A 24,768-nucleotide genomic window follows, 5' to 3' on the forward strand; every position below is an offset into this window, starting at 1 on the left:
GCCACCACTGCAAAGATTTACAGGACAGTAGTAGGAAGACTAAGAAAGTCTGCTCTAACTCAAACTAAGTAGATTCTGTGCCCTTGATCCTTGATCAACACCACCCAAGATACTCTGGCACCGTTCCTGGGACTGTTGCAACTTATTTGAGTTGTGCTGAGTTGTACTACAGTGACACTAACAGAAAACTCTTGCAAAATTCCACTTGTCTGTTTGGACACCTAGGGCGGAGCTTCCTGTTTACACAGTACACTCATAAATAAAGCTCTGTGGATTGGGGGCATCTCTGGAAACTGTATTAAAAAAGAGGACACCGTGGGCCCTGTCCCCTTGTCCTTTCTTCCTACACCATGTGGAAGGACAGGCAGGCTCTGCAATGTCTGATTTCAGTTCTTCTTGCCTTCCTGACCTCTGCTTCCTTATCACCTGGACAACCGTGAGTACCAAGATCCTCTGTGGATTGTTCCTCCTACACTCAAAACCACCCATTTCCTTTCACAGTCCTTTCTCCCCAAATTCTCCCTGTATCATTTTGCTTTTCAATGAACAAATAATCATTGTATGTATGTTCTCCAACTTTAGTATTACATGATTCTATGTTGTCATTTTTTCAATTCTAAAGCAGTTACTAAGCTGAGGTGTGATGTGATTTGGAATCGTATTCCTCCTTATGAATGTACCACTAATATCTAGAATCCCAGTGGTGAGAGACATTTTTCTGTGTTGAAACATTTTAATCTCTTTGGAGATAAGTATTTACATTGTTGGCACTTTGAGTTGGAAACGTGCAGCATACAGTTTAACCTTTGGATGTGTACAGATCCTGGCACACTGCAACTCTGTGGATGTTTGTGCCTGAAAACAACATTCTTGTTAGGATCAAAGACCTTGGATTAAACTGCAAGTAGAACTTGTTATTTGGTGCCCGAATAACCACATTATCAGGATTATACTGTTGAGTGACTTTCCTTGTCATTTTTTCCTATGAAAAATCTATTTAAAGTGGTAAAAATTAAAGCAAACTTTTGATGTTTTTCGATTGTGTGATGTAGTCATGACAGTCTAGATTTTGGGCTACTTTGGGTACAAAAAAACTCTAATGCCAGAAAAAAGTAGAGAACAATTCCTGCAGATTGCAATTGGTATTTATTCAAGTATAGCATATGTGAATGATACTACTTTGAATTGCACATTCACATTTTACAGCTTAGGTAAAGGGTACCCAAATATAAAAACAGGGTACTGTTATTTTTCATGAATTAAGCATTATAATCTAGAACAACCATGATGAATTTTTATGAAAAGAATAATTTATCCTCCCAGATTTTTATCTAAAAAACTTTAAAGCCATCTAGCACTTGAATGCTAGCTGCTTAAGTGACTTTAGTGCATGCCATTTGAAGCTGCCTTGATGGACAGCACTCCTGAAGCTGAGTTATTACCATTACAAACTCTGATAATTGATCACTCTGCCATATCCTGCTGTCACCTGCCACCTCAGGCTGGAGAATCTTGGATGGTGGTGATATTGTGAAGAAACTACAGCCATGGACAATATCTGTCTCCAGCTGGACTCAATTTTTTCCTTTCCAGGAAGTACATGATGCTGGTCCCTTCCCTGCTCTACACTGAGTCCCCTGAGAAAATCTGCTTCCATCTGTATGATCTGAATGAGACAGTGACTGTCAGGGCCTCCTTGCAGTCTAGCTGGGGAACTAGAAGTCTGTCCAATGAGTTTGTGGTTGACAAGGACTATTTCCATTGTGACTCCTTCACTGTGAGTACTAGATACCTGACCCAATCTGTTTTCTATATTTATGTACATATGTGTGTAGATCCATTGTAATATACTTACATATTTCTAAGAAAAAAAAAGATCAATAGAAACATAGCTACTACTTCAAAACAATAGACACTTAGAACATTTACCCAATAAACAAATAGTATAGATTATCCTACCCCAAAATAAGAAGAGCCAATACTTGTTCATGTGCTACTTTCCCATTGAAGTTCCTCAAAGAACCTAGTACCCAGAGAAAGAAGGATTTTGCCACCCTGTAGTACATGCTGGTGGTAAGTTATAAACTTCCAATTAGGACTCCAGCTAATCAGAACCACATCTCCTATGTGTAATTGACATCCTGAATAAGTGCTGGGTTTCTTCTTCTGTATCTATCCTCAAGATGCAGTTCCTACTATCATTGATATGTTAGTTTCCACTCTACCTAAGTTCCAGAGTTATATCTAATTTTCCATCAAGATTGTATTTACTCCATAAAAACGACAGTTTCTTTGTTGCTTCCACTGACTCATATGAAATGTTGTATTTTTCTTTGCGTGCTTTGTTCCTGACATGCCCTCCTCACATAACACTTAAACATAAACTGATGGACCCTGATCTCCTTCCCGTGGTGTGGAAGCACAGGAGGTAAAAAGGAAATCTAAGTCCTCCCAAGGGTCATGGTGAAGGGTCTTGTGTTCCTCTCATCCTCAGCTCCCCAGAGTCTCAGCTTCAGATGAGAAGGTGTCCCTCTCTGTCCACATCAAAGGACCGACACATGAATTCAACGAAAAGAGTACAGTGCTGGTGAAGAACCAAGAAAGTGTTGTCTTTGTCCAGACAGACAAACCCGTGTACAAACCAGGACAGTCAGGTATGAAGCTCCATCATGGGCAATGGAATGAAGAAGCCATTCTGAACATGGCACAGAGAAAGCCTGGGTATCTGGACCTCATTAGAAAATTCTCTCTCTTTTTCTCTAGTCAAGTTTCGCATTGTCTCTATGGATAAAAACCTACGCCCCCTGAATGAGTTGGTGAGTCTTTTACATGTGGGTATTGGTGGGTCTATGAAGACATAATGTGACTGGAATATTCTCATTTCTAGCCCCTTGCTAAGGTATGAGTTGGTCTTCTTCTCTACTCTGTTCATTTGACTATTTATAGCCCTTGCTCAGTTACCATTGGCCATGCTATGTCTTCCTTAAATCTTGCACTCCATTACTGGTTAAGTATCTCTGGGTTTCTTTATTCTTCATGGAGAATTTCACTATACAGAACCTTTGGGCTTAATCACATTTTTCAGTCATTTCTTTTGTAGTTTCTGTTACTTCAAGCTGTATCAGTTGTTTTAACATTATTTCCTTTAGCAGCAGAAAAATAATGGGTTCTCCTCTGGTCCTATGGCATGTGTAGCCACAGATTCTTGGCCCTATAATGATGTCTAATGTGGGCTTCATCTTGCATGTTAGGACTTAAATCCAGTCAGAGAGTGGTTGGCTACTTCCACGTCATTTGTACTACTATTGCACAGTGGGTGTGTCTTGCCAGACCAGTGGTTCTCACAGTTGATAGGGTTCACGGCTGGGTGAGATTGATGATACTGGCAATTCTGGTAGTGTGCATAGCACCTTCCTGCTTGGTGAAACTTAGCCAGTAGTGATGGTTCCAGTCAGCACCAGTTTAACTTAGAATGTGAACGCCCAAATTAGACATCTAAATAACATCCTCTCTAACCAAGGAACATAGATTATTGGGTCAGAGAGGAAAGAATGACTGTAAGAGCCAGAGGTAGTGAATGAATAAAAGAATACAGTCCTCTAGACTAAGCATGGCAGCCACACATATGAACTTATAATTCTGTTAGCATGCACAAGCCCATGCAAAACCAAGCCAGACCAAACCTTAGCATGGAGACGGGAGATGAACATGAAATCCCACCCATGACTGAGGTGCTATTGCTAACTGATCGCTACTTGGGGAAAGTCAGTTTTCTTTAGAGTATAGATGCAGGTAAGTCCACTATACTGCAGTGGAAGCCCTTATCCAAGAATATATGGGCAGCTTATATTGGAGTTAATTGGTGAAAAATAAAGAGAGAAAACACTAAGTCAGGTGGGTAAGGGACGGAGGTAGATCTGCGATGAGTTAGGGGAAGGAGTGTATATCATCAGAAAACACTGTACAAAACTCTCAAAGAACTAGCTAAAAACTAAAACAAACAATAAAATAGCCATCCCATTTTACTTAATGTGCTCTTTACAGATAGAAATTTACAATAGACAATATTGGGTAGAGAGTAAAGATTCTATCTAATCACAATAATCTGTTGTATACTTCTATCAAGGATATTTTTTCTTTTTATTTATTGTTCTCACACACAGTACATCATGACCATAGCTTCCACTCCCTCCACTCCTCCCAGTCTCTCTCCCTCATCTAGATTCATGTCCCTTCAGAAAAGAGCAGGCCTCCCTGGAATATCAACCTTATATGGCATAACAAGATGCAATAAGACCAGTCAAAAACCCTCCTATCAAGGCTGGATGAGACAACCCAGTATTAAGAAAAGGGTCCCAAGAGCAGGCAAGTTAGTCAGAGACATGCACAGTGCCACTTCTAGGAGTCCCACAAAAACCACAGGCAAGCAACCACAGCATGCATGCAGTGCACCTAGCTCAGACCCACAGAAATCAAGGCTCTGTGGTTTCTCCTTCAGTCTCTGTGAGAGCCTATGAGCCCTGCTTAGTTGATTCTGTTGGCCTTGTTCTCCTGGTGTCTTTGACCCCTCTGGCTCCTACCATACTTCCTCCCTTCTTTGTGGGGTCCCTGAGCTTTGGCTGTGGATCTCTGCATCTGCTCCTATTAGCTTCCAGAAGAAGCCTCTCTGATGACAACTGAGCTAGGAATCAATCTACTGAATATATCAGAATATCATTAGGAATCATTTCAATTTTTATTTATTTATTTATTTACTTACTTACTTATTTGTTTATTTGTTGGGGTGGTTGGTCATGTTTGGTTCTACCCTGGGACTCTATCCAGCTTCCAGTTACTGGCCATTCAGACAGTGTGTGGCCATGGACTACCTCTAGTAGCTTTGCCCTCAACTCAGACCAGTCATTTGTCGGCCATTCTCACGAGCTCTGAGCTACCATTGCCTCAGCACATCTTGCAGGCAGGACAAGTTGTAGATTGAAGGTTTTGTGTCTGGGTAGGTGTCCCTGTCCCACAACTGGAAGCCTTGTCTCCTTATAGAAGATGGCCAGTTCCAGCTCCATATATGTCATTACTAGGAGTCCTCAGTAGGATCACCCCCATAGGTTCCAGGAAGTTTCCACTACACTAGGATTCCACATTGCTCTCTAATGCCCCCCATTCCAGTTATCTCTTTCTGTATTCTCTCACTCCATCCCTTGCTCCCCACAAGATACCTCCTGTTCCCATCCCCACTGGCCCCTAGTCCACCTGTAAAATCTTCCAAGGGAGATTCATGCATCCTTCCTAAAACCCTCCTTGTTACTTACCCTCTCTGAGTCTGTGGATTGTGGTGTGCTTATCTTTAACTTAGTCGCTAACATTCATTTATAAGTGAATACATGCCATGTTTGTGTTTCTGAGTCTGTGTTGCTTACGCGGGATGATTTTTTTCTACGCCCTCCTTCATGTGTATGGTTCTGTAGGGCAATCTCTTCATCCCTTTACCTATGTCCGTTGGCTTTTGACACTGGAAAATTTCCAATGCAGGCTGTTGATTCACTTCCAAGCACTTTGTGTGTCTCTGTGTAATACATGTTCATTCTGTGTGCTTGCACACGCACGCACGTGTGTGCGCATGAGTGTGTGTGTGTGTGTGTGTGTGTGTGTGTGTGTGTGTGTGTACACATGTATGTGCTAGCCAGAAGACAATCTTAGATTTCTTTTCTTGGGTGCTGAACATCAATGGTTTTGAGTCAGAGTCTCTGGCTGTCCTGGGGCTTGATGATCAGACTGGCAGCCTGGCCAGTGACCCAGAGACAGCTATGTGTCTCTGCTTTCCAGCCGGGACTACAGTGAGTACATGTACCCACTTTTTGTGTGGATTCTGCAAATGGAACCTGGGTCCTTCTGCTTGAGCAGCTAGCATTTTACCAACTGCCTCTCCCTCCTGTATTTTAGCTCCTGCTTTCATAAGGATAACAGCACTTTCGTTTTTATTTAGGTTAAATTCACTTCCTTGAATTAATCCATGCTTCAGTATTTCAACGACTACCCCTGAATGTTTTATTTAAATTTTACTATCAGGTTGCATTTCTGCAATCATTCTTGGAAATGTGATTGAAATGTTAATAACATATATATTGATTTAGAAAGAGCATAAATCATTTCATAACAAATGTTTCTGTCTATTGCACATGTATCTATCCATTATTTTAGATTTCCTTTTATGAATTTCATAATGATTTGCAATGTTCTTTTTGGGACAATGAATTTATCATTTGACTTCTTCCTAAATCATAGTTTTATTAATGACTGGTGTTTATAGAATTTATAATTTGTTGCCTTATTTTCAATGTAATTAAGATTTTTTTCTATGTACCCCATTACTTTTTATCATGTTGATCTTGCTGAATTCCTTAGCCAAAATTACTTATCTTGGATTCCAGTAGATTGTGTGTGCCAGTTACGAATTGATCTTGCTTTTACAGTGTAGGGTCATGTTCTCTGACAGTTAAAGAATTAAAAGGCAGGAAACATCTTGAGCAGAGCAGACTGAGTCAGCCAGTGAAGAAAAGCTTTTATTAGAGTTGAGGGAACACACAGCAGGCACATGGGTGGAAAGAAACTTTGCAGAGGGAGATTGGGAAGCCCTGCCTCTCCCTGAGGGCTGGGGTCTTTGAGGATATTTGAGGAGTTTTCCTTTCCTAAATTAGGGTTGATCTGGTTGAACAAAGACAGAGAGGCAGATACAAATGCAGGTGAACTCATCTTGGTCTTGTCCTTAATGTATCAGGCTGGTCCATTGCAGAGGTGCCCTAGTATTAGAGGGAGAACCCTACTGTAGCATTTAGGCCTGCGTCACAGGTCAGGAGTGTGAGGAAGAAACCAGGATTTCTCTGTTTCTCTTATCTGTCTGTGGCTTCTCTTCCTGTCTGTTTACCTCCCAGGGCTGGTCTAAGTATTAGTCCCTCAGCTGATAGAAACAATACTCCTTTTTCACTCACAGATTTTATAGGTTAGTTTTCTCTTCTGGCTATGTAGACTAGGTCATCCAGGATGATATTAAAAGAAATCATATGTATGACTTTTGTGAAAATTTCCTTTTTCACAACTTTGTGTAAAGTGTCAATTGACTTTTTAAAAAATATATTAAAAAAAACAAACAATCAAACATGATTTCTCCATGTATTTCTGTCTGGCTTGAAACTGTCTATGTAGACCAGGCTGGCCTTGAACTCACAGAGATCCTCTTGCCTCTGCCTTCTGATTGCTGGGATTAAAGGATGTGCCACCACTGTCTGCCTGGCTCAGCTGATGCTTTTAAAGTTTGTTAAGTCAGTAGGTGGCTCTACCTTTTCTTGCTTCATACTCATATTGTAAACTGACACCACAATAGTTGTTTCCGAAGGAGCTGTGTCTGCACCCTCATCTTCAGTATTTAGAGGTGAAAGTGGGTGACACATAAAGACATGGAGTTTGAAAAGAACATGAAGGAGAAGCTTCTGTCCTGAGTACCACTTAGTTCAAGAGGTGAGGAAGTAAGGCACAAAAGGAGAGATCAGATGAAAATGAGGAGAGCCTAGTCTCATCAACACAGGTCACAAAGCCAAGAGAAGCTTCCCTCATTCAAGCTGCATGTAGTATTTGTCCGTGACTATTAGCATAAATTAGAAAGGCAACTTGGTACCATGACAATTTACTTAAACAAACAGGTCATCTATCCACTTAAACTAAGACTTCCACAGTCACGGGTTGTTGACGGGTTTTCAGCACCCAGTATGAATTCTGTTTTACAGAACAGGATTCAAATCAACCAGAGACCCGTTTTCTACCCCATAAAAGTTGTGCCACTCTTGCACCAATGGGCACATCCTGCTTGGCAGGTTGGTGTTCGACATCCTAGGGTTCTCAGCTGGATGAGACCATTGGCATCTCCTCTCCTGCAGCAATCTGCACAGCACCTTGTGGCATTGTGAAAGCTGGTCAGCAGGGGGTGTTAGCAGAGCACCAGCTTGATTTTTCTACACTCTTCCACCAAGTTGTGTGGTGTCTTCCACAATAGAATATTATCAACTAGTTATTGTGTGCAGTCAAGAAGAGCATCAAGATTCTGTATTGCTTTGGGGGGGTCTAGGGCACCCTGGCCAGCAACTCATAAGGCCCTATCTCATGCCTAGAACTGGGACATTTTTTAAGTGACCCTTGGCCTTCTGGAGCAGCATTATCTAGACATGCAGTATGTCTTCCTCTGACTCACCTTTTAACTGAAGTTTCTTAATAGGTTTAGAAAGCAGTAAGTTTCCACGCAGCTTTTTTATGGGTGCTTAGTGTGGGTTAACCTTCCCAACATTCCCTGTCATCTCTCCCATCCCACACACTCATCCCTCATAAATGTTCTGTGCCCAAAAGTGCACCTGTGTGTTGACATCCTCTGTGTCATGCTGTTTCCCCTGCCTGGGGGGATTCCCACTCAATGGTCCTCTTCTAGGTACCTTGAGTCCACAAGAACTCCGGGTTTGGAGTGAGGAGCCACACATGAGAAAGAACAAAGAGCAGTTATCTTTCTGAGCCTGGCTTACCATTATCATTTCTTTGAGTTTTCTTCATTTGCTTACAAATTTTGTGTTTCCATTTGTCATAGCTGAATAAACTTTCACGGTGTACACAAGTACCACAGTTTCATAATCCACTATCATGATTTATTTTTCTAGACTTTCAGAAACAAGTTCAATCTCACTAAAATTCCCTTACTACTGCCACAGCTTGCTCTCTCCTCCACTGCTGGAAATGGTTATGTTTTCCTCAAGCTGATGCTCACCTGAAGGAAATTCACCTCTTCAGACAGCTCAGTTATTGCAGAACCTTAAATGACCTTGTCACTGTCTGTCTTTACTGTATTCCTCATCTGCTGGATAAGAAACACTTTGCCTGTAAAATCTCTGAACATGCAGCCCTTGCCTTAGTCAGCGGCAGCTCTTAGAGCAAAGCAGCTGCTGAGCCCTTTCTTTCTTTGCATTTCTGGGCACTGGTTAGACAGTGGCTTGCTCTGTTGAACTACAATCAGGAGGTGTAGATTGAGTTCATGTGCTAATGCCTTTGTATCTCATTAGAGGAGGAAAGGGAAGCAGTGCCTTGGGTAGACTGGGGATATATAGCTTCCCAGGACTACCCCAAGTTATTTTGGCTGGATATATTTAAAACTTGTAACCCCATTTCACACTAAAAATATTCCTGATTTGAACAATATATTTTGTTAACTCCATACTGTAAAGGCTCAGGATGCATCTCCATAAATTATTTTCATTGTTACTTCATAACTACAATTTTATTATTGTTATGAATCATCATGTAAATACTGTTGGAAATAAAGCTTTGCCAAAGTGATCATGACCCCAGGTGGAGAACCGCTGTTCTACACTAATACTGTTTTCTCTTTTGTTTCAGTTTCCTCTGGCTTACATTGAGGTAAGAAACTTAACTGTTTCAGAGAGAAATCAATCCGCTGAAAGCAACTTGATGTTGGAATGTTGTAGCAGGACTGTGGGTCAGCAGCCTTCCACCGCTGTGGATAGTTGCTTCATTATATCACATTCCCTACCCTAATGATTCCATCATGAACACCTGGTCTTAGATGTGTTGATGTAATTAAAACTCTATTTACTTACAAAATTTACAACCTGTCTCACAGGATCCAAAGACGAATCGAATTATGCAGTGGCGGGATATTAACACAGAGCATGGGCTAAAGCAGCTGTCCTTCAGCCTGTCATCAGAGCCTATTCAGGGCTCCTACAAGATAGTGATAGTGAAAAAATCAGGAGTGAAGAAAGAGCACTCCTTCACCGTGGAGGAATTCGGTATGGCTTGGGAAGATTGAAAAAGGAAAGTAGATCTTGTAAGTTTCTGGTTATCATAAGATAAATTGATGAACATGTTGAGTTCAATGGGTAAGGCTATGATTCATCTGACTCTAGCTAAGGCTATCCACCTAGCAACCTGGTGCTTCCAGAAAGTTCTGGGATTTTCAGAAGCAAATTATTTGGCTTTTCTTATTTAAGTAGATACCTCTGAGATTTTCATATCCTGATACAATCTATCACCATTCCGCATTCTAACTTTACTGGGAGTGCGGAGGTAACCATGATAATGGGAAGTCACCCTTTCTTGGCAGAGGCTGATTGTTTAGGTAACTAAAAAAGTTATTTCCCACCTGAATTTCTCTTCTCTCTCCCAATAGTGCTTCCCAGGTTTGAAGTTCAAGTAAAGGTCCCAAAGGTCATCACTGTGCAAGATGAAAAAGTAAACGTGACTGTGTGTGGAGTGTGAGTTACCTGTGTTTAATCTTCTATCCTTCAGAATGTACTTGGACACAAAAGCTACCTGGGATAACGTGTCATTGTGGAATGTATAATGCTAAGGTTGTCCTTCTTCCTAGAATGTTCCCCTATGGTGTTCACTTCTTCCTCATGTCCCCACTGCTCTGCATCCATTACTGCTTGATCATTCATTGCCTGTGTTGATGATGTTAATCCTGATGACACCAGTGATAAATCAAATGTATGAGGCAGTAGAGAGTTCCTAACTTTGGAAAGAGGAAGGAGCCTACAAAGATCCCCTGACCCATGTGAAGAGAACACAGGCACTAAACAGCATTCTGCTGACCTGTTATGGGTTGACAGAAAGAACAGAGAAACAAGGGCTCCCAGTCTGGCTGTTGTTCCAGCCACTGCTTCCCAAGTTTAACATTTAAACATCTCACTTCTCTGTTTGCATTTCTGTACTGGATAAATGTGGATCCTGTGTCACAGCAACTTAAGTTGCTATTAAGTCTGGTACCCTAGTAAGTCAAACCCTGCTAGAAGGAATTTGCAACTGTGCCTGAATCAAACAGAAGAGACACACCTGGCTCACATCTGCTTGTCATTAAAATAAACATCATGCTCCAAGGAAAATTGATAGAAAGAAGGCAAAAGATTGAGTAGGTCTGTTAGAATACTCCTGAGTCATTTCGCCATGGTCTCCATTCATCACAGCCCATTATTTACAAACTGAGGATCCTTAATCTTTTCAGAAGAATCAAAGGGAGAAAATCATGTCTCTCAGTGGTTCTTAACAAGGCTAACTTTGTTAATATATCTAGTTGGAATGTGTCAAGTGGCAGTAATGGGCCCTATTTTCTGTCATTGTGAAAATACACACAGCTAATCTGCTGTTAGAGATTGACAGTGTGGCCTATGGGTGGGAAGACTGTAGGTCTCTGCTTTAGGATGACCCTTGGTTTCTCTGAATCTGTCTTCTAACAGATATACCTATGGAAAACCTGTGCCAGGACATGCAGAGATTCTTATATGCTATGAATATCAGGATTCTAGAGGGAAGAGAGAGGGTGTATGCATACCAGTCAGTTACCAGGTGAGTAAAACCTGCTCAATGTCCCATTTTTATTATTGATGGTTAACTATCACAGAAATACAGATACCAAAGCTGAGAGGAAATGCACACCGAGTTACTGAAAAGAGGATGTTGGGGAACCTTGGGACCTCTGGTTTAGCTCTGTGGTGGAAAACTAGGCAGGCACGTGTGCAATCCCCTGCATGACCACCCCTCCCACTCACAAATGTTAGTCCTGGGACCCACTATTTCTTTTAATTAATAATTTTTTTCGTTATTATTATGTGTTTTAAATTTTATACATCAGCTATGGGTTCCCCTGTCCTCCCCACTCCTGCCCCCAACCCCACCTTCTCCCCAGCCCCTCCCCTCCATTCCCATGTCCTCAAGGATCAAGGCACCCCTGGGGGTTCATTTAAACCTGGTAGATTCAGTACAGGCAGGTCCTGTCACCTCCTTCCAGACTGTGTAAGCCCAAGGTTTCAAACAGCCAGCTCATGCACTAAGGACAGATCCTGGTCCCACAGACTGGATGCCTCCCGAACAGATCAAGCTATTCAATGGTCTCACTTATCCAGAAGGCCTGATCCAGCTGGGGGCTGTACAGCCTTTGGTTCATAATTCATGTACTTCCATTCATTTGGCTATCTGTCCCTGTGCTTTTTGCAATCTTGGATTCAACAATTCATGCTCTTGCAGACCCTCCTCTTTCTCGACAGTTGGACACCCGGAGCTCCACCTGGGGCCTGGCTGAGGATCTCTGCATCCACTTCCACCAGTTATTGGATGAGAGTTCCAAGACAACTGTTAGGGTGTTTGGCCATCTCATCACCAGACTAGGTCAGATCAGGCTTTCTCTCGACCATTGCCAGCAGACTACAGAGGATATATCATTGTGAATTTCTGGGGACCTCTCGAGCACTCTGCCTATTCCTGGTCTCATGTGGTCTTCATTTATCATGGTCTGTTATTCCTCATTCTCCCTTTATGTTCTTGATCCAGCTGGGATCTCCTGATCCCCTAAGCTTTCTTTCCCTCAAATCTTGCCCTTCATTACTCCCACTGTCATCCAGGTTGTTCACGTAGATCTCATCCATTTCTCTATCATTGGATGATCCCCGGGTCTTTCCTAGGGTCCCGTTTTCTAGGTAGCCTCCTTGGAGTTGTATAGCAGTCTAGTCATCTTTGTTTTACATCTAGTATCCTCCTATGAGTGAGTACATACTGTGTTTGTCTTTTTTAGTCTGGGTTACCTCACTCAGGATGATTTTTTCTAGATCCATCCATTTGCCTGCAAACCTCATGATGTCATTGTTTTCTCTGCTGAGTAGTACACCATTGTGTATATATACCATATTTTCTTTATCCATTCTTCAGTTGAAGGGCATCTAGGTTGTTTCCAGGTTCTGGCTATTACAAACAAAGCTGATATGAACATAGCTGAGCCAATGCCCTTGTGGTATGATTGAGCATACCTTGGGTATATGCCCAAGAGTGCTATAGCTGGGTCTTGGGGGAGATGGATTCCCAATTTTCTAAGGAAGTGCCATATTGATTTCCAAAGGGGCTGTACAAGCTTGCATTACCACCAGCAGTGGAGAAGAGTTCCCCTTGCTCCACATCCTCTCCAGCATAAGCTGTCTTCTGTGCTTTTGATCTTAGCCACTCTGTCAGGTGTAAGGTGGTATCTCAGAGTCATTTTAATTTGCATTTCCTGGATAATTAGGGATGATGAACAATTCCTTAAATGTCTTTCAGCCATTTGAACTTCCTCTGTGGAGAATTCTCTGTTTAATTCTATAGCCCATTTCTTAATTGGACTGTTGGGCATTTTGATGTCTAATTTCTTAAGTTCTTCATATATTCTGGATATCAGCCCTCTGTCAGATGTGGGGTTGGTGAAGACCTTTTCCCATTCTGTAGGCTGTCACTTTATCTTGTTGACCATGTCCTTTGCTCTACAAAAGCTTCTCAGTTTCAACAGATCCCATTGATTGATTGTTTCTCTCAGTGTCTGTGCTACTGGTGTTATATTTAGAAAGTGATCTCCAGTGCCAATGTGTTCAAGAGTACCTCCTACTTTCTCTTCTATCAGGTTCAGAGTAGCTGGATTTATGTTGAGGTCTTTGATCCACTTGGATTTAAGTTTTGTGCACGGTGACAGATATGGATCTATTTGCAGCCTTCTACACATTGACATCCAGTTATGCCAGCACCATTTGTTGAAGATGCTTTCTTTTTTCCATTGTACATTTTTGGCTTCTTGGTCAAAAATTATATGTTCATAGGTGTGCGGGTTAATGTCAGAGTCTTCAGTTCAATTCCATTGGTCCACATGTCGGTTTTTATGCCAGTACCAAGCTGTTTTTATTACAGTAGCTCTATAGTAGAGCTTGAGGTCGGGTATTGTGATGCCTCCAGAGGTTGTTTTATTGTACAGGATTCTTTTGGCTCTCCTGGGTTTTTTGTTTTTCCATATGAAGTTGAGTATTATTCTTTCCAGATCTGTGAAGAATTGTGTTGGTAATTTGATGGGAATTGCGTTCAATCTGTAGATTGCTTTTGGTAAGATTGCCATTTTTACTATGTTAATCCTGCCTATCCATGAGCATGGGAGATCTTTCCATTTTCTGACATCTTCTTCAATTTCTTTTTTCAGGGACTTAAAGTTCTTGTCACATAGGTCCTTTACATACTTAGTTAGAGTAACCCCAAGGTATTTTATAACATTTGTGGCTATTGTAAAGGGTGATGTATCTCTGATTTCCTTCTCAGCCTGTTTGTCTACTGTATATAGAAGGGATACTGGTTTTTTTTTTTTTAGTTGATCTTGTATCCTCTTATGTTGCTGAAGGTTTTTATTAGCTGTATCAGTTCCTTGGTTGAATTTTTGGGGTCACTCATGTATACTAACATGTCATCTGCAAATAGGGAGAACTTGACTTCTTCCTTTCCAATTTGTATCCCCTTAATCTCTTTATGTTGTCTTATAGCTCTGGCTAGAACTTCAAGTACTATATTGAATAAGTATGGGGAGAGGGGACAGCTTTGCCTTGTTCCTGATTTTAGTGGTATTGCTTTGAGTTTCTCTCCATTTAATTTGATGTTGGCTGTTGGCTTGCTGTAGATTGCCTTTATTATGTTTAGCTATGTTCCCTGTATTCCTGATTGCTCCAAGACCTTTATCATGAAGGGGTGTTGGATTTTGTCAAATGCCTTTTCTGCATCTAGTGAGATGATCATGTGGTTTTTTTCCTTGAGTTTGTTTATATGGTGTATTACATTGACGGACTTTCCTATGTTGAACCACCCTTGCATCCCTGGCATGAAGCCTACTTGATCATGGTGGATAATTGTTTTGATGTGTTCTTGGAGTTTGTTTGCCAGAATTTTATTGAGTATTTTTGCATCAGTGTTCATGAGGGAGATCGGTCTATAGTTCTCTTTCTTTGTTGCATCTTTGTTTGGTTTGGGAATCAGGGTAATTGTAGCCTCATAGAAGGAGTTTGGTAATATGCCTTCTTCTTCTATTGTGTGGAATAATTTAAGGAGTATTGGTATTAAGTCTTCTTTAAAGATCTGGTAGAATTGTACACTGAAACCATCAGGTCCAGGGCTTTTTTTGGTTGGGAGACTTTTAATGACTGATTCTATTTCCTTAGGGGTTATTGGACTATTTAAATGGTTTATCTGGTCTTGATTTAACTTAGGTATGTGGTACCTATCCAGAAAATTATCCATTTCTTTTAGATTTTCCAGTTTTGTGAAGTAGAGGTTTTTGAAGTATGACCTGATGATTCTCTGGATTTTCTCATTGTCTGTTGTTATGTCCCCCTTTTCATTTCTGATTTTCTTAATTTGGATGCTCTCCCTCTGTCTTTCGGTTAGTTTGGATAAGGGCTTGTCTATCTTGTTGATCTTCTCAAAGAACCAACTCTTTGTTTCATTAATCCTTTGTATTGTTCTCTTTATTTCTATTTTATTGATTTCAGCTCTCAATTTGATAATTTCCTGGTGTCTGTTCCTCCTGGGAGACTTTGCTTCTTCCTGTTCAAGGGCTTTCAGGTGTGCTGTCAAGTCACTAGCGTGAGATTTCTCCAGCTCCTTTATGTGGGCATTCAGTGCTATGAATTTCCCTCTTAGCACTGCTTTCATAGTATCCCATAAGTTTGGGTATGTGGTGTATTCATTTTCATTGATCTCTAGGAAGTCTTTAATATCTTTCTTTATTTCTTCCTTAACCCATTGGTGATTCAGTTGAGCATTATTCAGTTTCCATGAGGTTTTATGATTTCTGTAGGGTTTTGTTGTTGTTGTTGTTGTTGTTGTTGTTGTTGTTGTTGTTGTTGTTGAAATCTAACTTTAAACCATGGTGGTCTGATAGAACACAGTGAGTTATTCCAATTTTTTGTTGAGATTTGCTTTGTGGCCAAGTATGTGGTTGATTTTAGAGAAGGTTCCATGGGGTGCTGAGAAGAAGGTATATTCTTTTTTGTTTGGGTGGAATGTTCTGTAGATATCGATTAAGTCCATTTGTGCCATAACATCAGTTAAGTCCATTATGTCTCTGTTAAGTTTCAATTTGGCCAATCTGTTCAGAGGTGAAAGTGGGGTGTTGAAGTCTCCCACTATTAATGTGTGGGGTTTTATATGTGATTTAAGCTTTAGTAATGTTTCTTTTATATATGTGGGTACCCTTGTGTTTGGGACATAAATGTTCAGAATTGAAACTTCATCTTGGTGGATCTTTCCTGCAATGAGTATGTAATGTCCTTCATCATCTCTTTTGATTGATTTTAGTTTGAAGTCTATTTTGCTGGACATTAGGATGGATACACCAGCTTGCTTCTTAAGACCATTTGATTGGAAAGTCTTTTCCCAGCCTTTTATTCTTAGGAGGTGTGTGTCTTTGAATTTGAGGTGTGTTTCTTGTATGCAGCAGAAAGATGGGTCCTGTTTTTGTATCCATTCTGTTAGTCTGTGTCTTTTTATAGGTGAATTAAGTCCATTGATATGAAGGGATATTAATGACCAGTGGTTGTTCGTTCCTGTTGTTATTTTTATTTTTTTTTTGGTGGTAGTGTGTGTGTACTTCTCTTCTTTGGGCTTTACAGCTGTGGTGTTATCTATTGTCTGTGTTTTCATGGGTGCATCTGCCTTCCTTAGGTTGGAATTTTCCTTCTAGTGTTTTCTGTAGGGCTGGGTTTGTGGATAAGTATTGTTTCAATCTGGTTTTGTCTTGGAAGGTCTTGTTCACTCCATCTATGCTGATTGAAAGTTTTGCTGGGTATATTAGTCTAGGCTGGCATCCATGGTCTCTTAGTGTCTGCATTACATCTGTCCAGGTCCTTCTGGCTTTCAAAGTCTCCATCGAGAAATTGGGTGTTATTCTGATGGGTTTGCCTTTATAAGTCACTTGGCCTTTTTCCTTTGCTGCCCTTAATATTCTTTCTTTATTCTGTATATTTAGTTGTTTAATCATTATGTGGTGAGGGGACTTTTTTGGGTGTCTAGTCTGTTTGGTGTTCTATAGGCTTCTTGTATCTTCATAGGCATTTCCTTCTTTAAGTTGGGAAAGTTTTCTTCTATGATCTTGTTAAATATATTTTCTGTGCCTTTGAGTTGGTATTCTTCTCCTTCCTCTATCCCTATTATTTGTAGGTTTGGTCTTTTCATGGTGTCCCAAATTTCTTGGACATTTTGGGTCATGACTTTGATGGTTTTAGTGTTTTCTTTGACTGATTAATCTATTTCTTCTACCATATCTTCAACACCAGAGATCCTCTCTTCCATCTCTTGCATTCTGTTGGTTATACTTGCCTCTGAAGTTCCTGTTTGTTTACTCAGATTTTCTATTTCCAACATTCCTTCTGCTAGTGTCTTCTTCATTTTTTCTATTTCCCTCTTCAGGTCTTGGATTGTCTCCCTTTCTATTTCATGATTTTCATTCAAGGATTTATTGTTTTCTTCTGCTTTAATTGTCCTTTCCTCTAGTTTTTTATAGCATTCTTCCCATTTTTTGTTTGTCTGTTCCTCTACTTTCTTTTTGATTTCTTCTATATAAGGCTCTAGCCTCTTCATGATGTTACTTATAAGGTTGTTTTCTTCTTCTTCCATTCCATGATGTTCAGGTCTAGCTGTTGGAGAAGGGCTAGATTCTGGTGATGCTGTATTGCTCTTTATTTTGTTGTATGTACTTCTGCCTTGACGTCTGCCCATCTCCTCTTGTGTTCGTTCTTGGTCTTATCAGTGTATTTGGTCCAGAGAGAGTTGACAGATTTAGGGAGCCTCTCTCTGGTCCAGATGGAAGCTCTGGGCCAGATGGGAATGCTGGTCCAGATGAGAGTGCTGGCCAGATAGGCGCTGGGGTGCTGGACTCTGAGTCTCTGGAAGTCCCTGATGTCTCCTTATTTTGTCCAGATGGGAGCTCCTCTTGTCCAGATGGGAGTTCCTCTGGTCTCTGGTCCAGATGGGAGTTCCAGGGCAGGATGGAAGCTGGGGCTGGTCTCTGAGTCTCAGGAAGTGGCTGGGTATCCAGCAGATGGGTGTGGGGGCAGGGTATGGAGAGTGCAGTGTCTGCCTGCAGTCTTGGAAAGGGGGAGCCTTCACGCAGGGCCTGCCAATTGGCAGGCAACTTGGGCCAAGTTGGTCAGGTCCTCTCGGGGTGGCCTGTGTCCAGTGGTGGGCCTGGGACCCACTATTATTAAAGGTATATTTCAGCAATTTTACACCTAACTTGGCCACCAAATATATTTTTAATATATATTCATTGTACAAAGTATTAGGTTTATGACATTTTCATACATGAGTATCATGTATTTTAACCATATTCCCTAGTCCCATTGCCACCTCAGCTCTCTTGAGTCCTCACTCTTGTGTCCTTTTCTTCCTGTATATCCCTCACTACTTTCGTGCATTATAGACTATTCTTTGAAATTTAATTGGCACATAGAGAATGTGAGTAAATAGCACAAAACAACAGGCGTCTTTACAGTGTACTCACACACACGTATCATGTCTTGATTTTCTCCTCCATTACCTGCCCTATTCTCTCCATCCATTCTCCTGCCAGGCCCTTCCTCTTCCCAAATGGAACAACATCTACTTGGCAGTGTTTCTGTTTTACCCTTACACATGACAGAAACCGTGCCCTGCTGTGTGTCTGAGTCTGGCATTCTTGTGAAAGGTGACACTCTCCATGCCCATAACATTCTCTGACTCAATTTTGATTATCCATTCATCAGCTGATGGGCTCATTAGATTGTGAGTCATATAAATGTCAGCATAGCTGTGAACACATGTCTTGGTGTACTGACACAGATTCCTTTTATGTATTCCTGACAGATGATCATATGGTACTTTGACCTTGTAATCTATGAGGAGCTTCTATACCAACATTGCAGTGGCTGTACTAGGTTGTAGGTTCACCCTCACTGTATGAGGTGTAGAGAACACAAGGTCCTTGTACTCATAGATAAGCGTTAGGGAAACCAGGAATATTAAACACGCAGGTTTGTCTCCTCAGTGGAGGAGGTGTATACCTGTTTTCCACCCAGAAATCTAGGAATGGATGTAGTTAACATTCTGGTGATCTGTGTTATCTGTATGGCCAGGACACACCTGAATCTGCCAGACTACTACATTTATGCCAGACTCTTCCTTTCTAGATTCTTATCTTGAGGCTTATTTCTCAGTCTATAGAACCCATCCTTATGGAAATGTCACATGTACTTTAAAATACCCAGGTGACCTCTGTGCTATCTGTACGGCTAGGCCACTCATGACTCCCACAGACTCTTATGTTTATATCACTCATTCTCCACAGACCCTTAGCTGAGCAGTGTTTTTCAATAGAACCCGTCTTTATGGGAGATGTCACACATACTTAAGAAATGAGCAGAGCCTAGGTGACCTCTGTGCCACCTGTAGGGCAGGTCACACTTGACTCCACAGACTTTTATGTTTACCTCCTTCATTCTCCCCAGACCCTTATCTTGAACATTCTTTTTCAGTCAATAGGACCCATCTTTATGGAAGAGGTCCCATGTACTTTGTAAAGAGTTGCAAAGTAAACATGTTTGAAGCTTTGTCGTATGTACATGGGATTGAGTTGATTTCATCAGGAAACTTTTATTCCCCAAAATTGTGCTGTGTTTAAATATGTCTAAAATAAACTGTCCATTATCGGGCTCTAGCAGTTTGAGCCGACAGGGCCCACTGAGTCATGTTAATCTGGATTTCCTACTTGCCTACACAGATTGTTAGTCTGGTGGTCCTGGAGTTTACAGAGACTCCCACAATGAGGGTCTTCTCCTCACAACCTCACCAGCACTGATTTTTGCTTTCTTTACATTAGCCATTCTTGTCTATGGTGAGAAAGATCTCTGTAGTTTCAGGGTTGCATTTTCCTGTATCTAAGGATGTTAAACTTATTTTTTCATATATTTCAAGAGGTTTATATTGCTTTTGCAAAATGTTTCTTCAAATCACATCATTTGCCATGGAATGAATTTGTTTTATTGGTTTTATATATTTTAAGTTTTTATATACATTTTTCTTAATTTTAAATATATTTGAGCGTTTCCTAGTAAATGTGTTTATGTCATTTATGCCTCTCTTTCCTCCTCTCCAGTGCCTCCCAAGTCTCCCCCAACTCTCTCTGAAATTCATGACATCTTATTCTGGAACTATTATTGTTACATATATAAATAACTTGTGTGTGTGTGTGTGTGTGTGTGTGTGTGTGTGTACACATTGCACACGTGCACACACATAATCAACCTGTTGAGTCCATTTAGTATTGCTGTTATGAACATGTACATAATGATGACCATACTGGATTAAATAAGCTCCCCACAGACTCCATGGAGAAGAATGGTTTTCTCTCTCAGCAGTCATTGATCACCTGTTGCTCTTGATCTTGGAGTGGGGCTTTATGAAATTACCCGATCCTCCACATGGTGTGTTAACTGGTGTTACCATTATGTAAGTCTTGTTTAGGCAGTCACATTGTTGAGATTTTTATGCATGTGTTTTCCCTGTTGTGTCTGGATGATACTATGTTGCAAAAGGCATTCTGGTCTTTTACAATCTTTCTGATCTTTGTTCCATGATTTTTCCTGGTCCTTTGATGCAGAGGTTATGTTGGAGATATGTCAGGTGGGGTTGAGCACATCATAGACATTTATTCTCTGCAAGTGGGTAAGTTGTGAATCTCTATATGGGCACTATATATTGACATTAAGATTATTTGATGGGTGATGAGATCTATGCTTATCTGTAAGGATAAGTCTTTGGATTTTAATAAGGAACTATATAGGTTTAGGAAAATGTCGATGGTGGCTTTGCCCCCTAGAGTCTATGTGACTGTTGAAGTTGTCCATTTCTTGTTGGTTTAACTTTTGTGTTTGGATGTATGTAGAAATTTGTCCATGTGTTTTAGGTTTTCTAAATAATTAATGCAGTACAGGTTTTTAAAGTATTTCTTTATACTATCACAAATTACTCTAATGTCTGTATAATGTATCCCTGTAAATATCTGATTCATTCAATTTGGGTAATTTCTTTCTTTCTTTGGTGAATTATGCCGAAGGTCTGATGATCTTATCGTCTTAAATAACCATCTCTTAGACTCATTGATTCTTTATGTTCTTCTCATTTCTGTTCCAGTCTTTATTATTTCTTCCCATTACTAATATTGAGTCTGACTTCTTTTTTTCTTTTTCCAAATCCTTGACTTATATCATTGAGTCATTTATTTGTGTTATTTCTTTTCTTTCTTATATTAATACTCAGACTTGTAAATGTCCCTCTTGGGACTGCTCTGAATGGATTCCGGAGGTTTTGTTGTGGTTTTTTTTTTTTTTTCATTTTCACTTCATTTCAGGATTTCTTTATTTGTTCTTTGATTAGTTAATTATTCAGAATTTGGCTGTTTAATTTCCATGACTTTGTGTAATTTCTAGAAAATCTTTTGTTGTTGATTCTAAGTATTATTGAATTGTGGTCAGATAGGACACACTAGGTTATTTCAATTTTCAACAATTGTATTTGTTCAGATTTGTTTTGTGTCCTCATATTTTGTCTATTTTAGTGTAATTTCCATTTGTTGCTTCAAAGAATAAATATTCTTTGGTGTTTAGGTGGAGTATTGTAAAGATATATGTTAGCTTAATTTAATGCATGATGTCATTTAATTCTCATGATTCTGTCCAGATACCCTATTGGGGAAATTAGGGTTCAGAAAACAACTACAATTCTATAATTACTGAATTGGTTTCATCTGTGTCTTGAAGTGCAGTAGTATGCTTTTTATGAAAGTGTGTGTGCTAGGGTTTGGTTCATATTATAGTGGCTTCTCAATTAATTGTCCACTTGATAAGAATAAAGAGTTCCTCTTTATCTCTTCTGATTATTTTGGTTTTAAATCAGTTGTGTTAGATATCAGAATATCAATGCCTGCTTGCTTTCTGGTCACTTACTTCAAATATTTTTCCATCCTTTCACTATAAGGTTATACCTATCCTTGAAATAAAATGAGTTTCTTGTAAACAACAAAAATACTGATTTTGTAACCCATTCAGCTATCCTGTGTCTTTTGATTGGAGAGTTGAGGCCATTAATATTTAAAGTTATCTCTGAAAGGTGTGCGTTGGTTACTGTCACTTTATTATTTTGTTGCTATTTCTATTTAATCCTATCTCATGTTTCTATTATTATAGCTTTATTTTTTTTCTTTCTGTAGCCTCTTACTGTGCTTCTTCTCTTCCTCAGTCCAAAGAATTGTTTCTAGTATTCTCTGTATGGCTGGTTTGGTGGACATGAATTCTTTTAGCCTATTTGTCACCTTGTAATTTACCAGTTTTAGGAACTTCCTGAGCCGTGTAAGCCTTGTATATGTCCTGAGTATTAGTGAGCCTCCTTACAGATGAAGGCTTTAAATTCTGATGAAATTCATATATAACACTCTGCAAATTATTACTTTTTTGTGCAGATGTTCAATTAATCAATGTGTAGTACTAAAGCCCCCCTTTATTTTTGCATCTGAACCAATGTATCCTTTCATTAGTATTATTTGTAACATGAAATTGGATGAATTGACATGTTTATTCAGTATTCTTTTTTGGTTTATTCACTTCACTGATAGGTAGTGATGTTTAATTTCCTGTAACAACCTTGGACTGAAGTCTATTTTATCAAATATAAGTATTGATACTTCTGCTTCTTATCAGCTTTGGATTTTCTTGATCTATCCTTTCCTATCTACCTTAGTTAGGGTTTTTTGTTTTTTGCTGTGAAGAGACACCATGACCACAACAACTCCTATAAAGGAAAACATTTAATTGGGTGGCTTACAGTTCAGAGGTTCAGCCCATTATCTTCATGGAGGGGCCTGGCAGCATACAGGCAGACATGGTGCTGGAGAGATAGCTGAGATTTCTACATCTAGTGCAGGCAACAGGAAGTGGTCAACAATAGTGGGTGTGGCTTGATCACATAAAGATTCAAAGTCTGCCTCCACAGTGCCACACTTCCTCCAATAAGGCTGCTCTTACACCAACAAAGCCATACCTCCCAATAGTGCCACTCCCTATGAGCTTATGGAGGCCAAGTAAATTCAATCTACCACACTATCCTTCCATTTTTGTAGTCTAATTAGTTGCCCCATGTCTCTTTTTAAGAGATTTTAAATCCTTTATATTCAAGTCTATATTTTGGTATTTATTTATTTATTTCCCATGATTTTTTTGATGTTCTGGTAAATTCACATGCTATTTATCTTTTATTAACCATGTCATCTGTTACTGACTTTCTCATTCTTGTCCTGAATTGATAACCTTCATCTGCTTGTCTGAATCCTCTTTGAGGTCACTAGCCATTTCCAAAACCAGACAATTAGATTATTTGTCTAGCACCAGCACAGTTTCAGATTTCTGGGATTTAGAGTAAGGAGTCGTACCCTCTTGTAGTTCTCACACTGTCTTGTGTCATGTTTCCTGTATTTCTCCATTGTTATCTGCAGATCTCTTATGATGAATCTCTCCTCCAGTTTTATTTGGTGGTCTTCTTAGGAAGCAGTTTCCACTTAACAGCTCATTCACATCTAGCATTCAGAAAATAAATAAAACAACCAAAACAAAATGCAGTAACACCAGAAAACCAAAGATGATAGAGCAGTAAAATAAAGCGCACTATGATGCCAGACATCAGGGTACAAAAGAGAATGGCAAACAGTGTAAAATAAGCTGTGAAGTTAAAACTGAATTAAAAACAAAGTAATGTGATTCTGGTGACTCTTCTCTTTCACATTTCAGAATAATGTCAGTTCTTTTTTTTGAAGACTTTTCTCATTCACAGAACCACACAGAGGTAGCTCCTAAGCCCCCATTTACACTCTGGAAATAGATTTCACTTTATCCATTTACTGGAACTTGGTATCAAGCCAGTAGTTTCATGTCTACTAGTGAAATGTACCATTGGGCTACATCCAAGCCTGTGGTTTATATTTTACATAATACAAAGTGATTATTAAGTTCTAGTGGCATACAAGTAAGTATTCTGATTACATTATAGTTGTGAATTTAATTAATACTCTTAATGTGTCTATAAAGATAATTATTTTTATAGATGACTAAGCCGAGGCAACTTTGTGAATTGTTCATGATCATGGCACATAGCAGCTCATTGTGTGAGCCAAGTCCCATAATTGTGACTAGAATTTCATGCTGTATAGCACTAAGCACTCATTTTTCTCAAAGAAGTCCTCATGTGTGGTACTGTGGGATGTTCTGTATGTCAACTGTGTTGCTCTGATTGGTTAATAAATAAAACAGTGATTGGCCAGTAGCCAGGCAGGCAGTATAGGTGGGACAAGCAGAGAAGAGAACTGGGGGAAGTGGAAGGTTGAGGCAGAGAAACACTGCCAGCTGCCACCATGACAAGGAAGACTTAAAGCACCAGTAAGCCACGAGCCGTGTGGCAACTTATACATTAATAGAAATAGGTTGATTTAAGATATAAGAACAGTTAGCAAGAAGCCTGCCACGCCCATACAGTTTATAAGTAATATAAGTCTCTGTGTGATTATCTTATAAGTGGGCTGTCAGACTGCCGGGGCTTGGCGGGAGCTCGAGAGAAAACTCCAGCTACAGTTTGGCTTTGAGTTGACCATAAATCTGAACAGTGTGTCATGTTACCTTATTTTTATCCTGCATGACAGCTGGACAATAATGGCTGCACCACACAAGAAGAAAACATCCCTGTGAATCCTTTAAGAAAAAGACATGAAGCCCATCGTTTCTTTGTGAATGCAAACATTATAGAAGAAGGGACAGGTATGTGAGTAACTTGAGAATATAGAAAAAGAAGCTGTGAAAATTCACACCCGTTCATGTCAAT

General features: G+C 39.9%; 1 protein-coding gene across 1 annotated transcript in view; it reads left to right on the forward strand.

Moving 5' to 3' along the window:
- The first annotated feature begins 350 nt into the window (after positions 1 to 350).
- Positions 351 to 24,768, forward strand: part of LOC118580269 (murinoglobulin-1-like) — a 65,123-nt gene continuing 40,705 nt past the window's right edge. The window contains exons 1-9 of the mRNA XM_036181941.1: positions 351 to 436; positions 1,594 to 1,777; positions 2,495 to 2,654; positions 2,764 to 2,816; positions 9,424 to 9,444; positions 9,668 to 9,836; positions 10,217 to 10,301; positions 11,283 to 11,391; positions 24,590 to 24,704. Of these exons, the coding sequence (XP_036037834.1) occupies positions 351 to 436; positions 1,594 to 1,777; positions 2,495 to 2,654; positions 2,764 to 2,816; positions 9,424 to 9,444; positions 9,668 to 9,836; positions 10,217 to 10,301; positions 11,283 to 11,391; positions 24,590 to 24,704 (982 nt within the window). The remainder of the gene's footprint in view (positions 437 to 1,593; positions 1,778 to 2,494; positions 2,655 to 2,763; positions 2,817 to 9,423; positions 9,445 to 9,667; positions 9,837 to 10,216; positions 10,302 to 11,282; positions 11,392 to 24,589; positions 24,705 to 24,768) is intronic.

Source organism: Onychomys torridus, chromosome 3 (genome assembly GCF_903995425.1).
Source record: "Onychomys torridus chromosome 3, mOncTor1.1, whole genome shotgun sequence".
Lineage (NCBI taxonomy): Eukaryota > Metazoa > Chordata > Mammalia > Rodentia > Cricetidae > Onychomys > Onychomys torridus.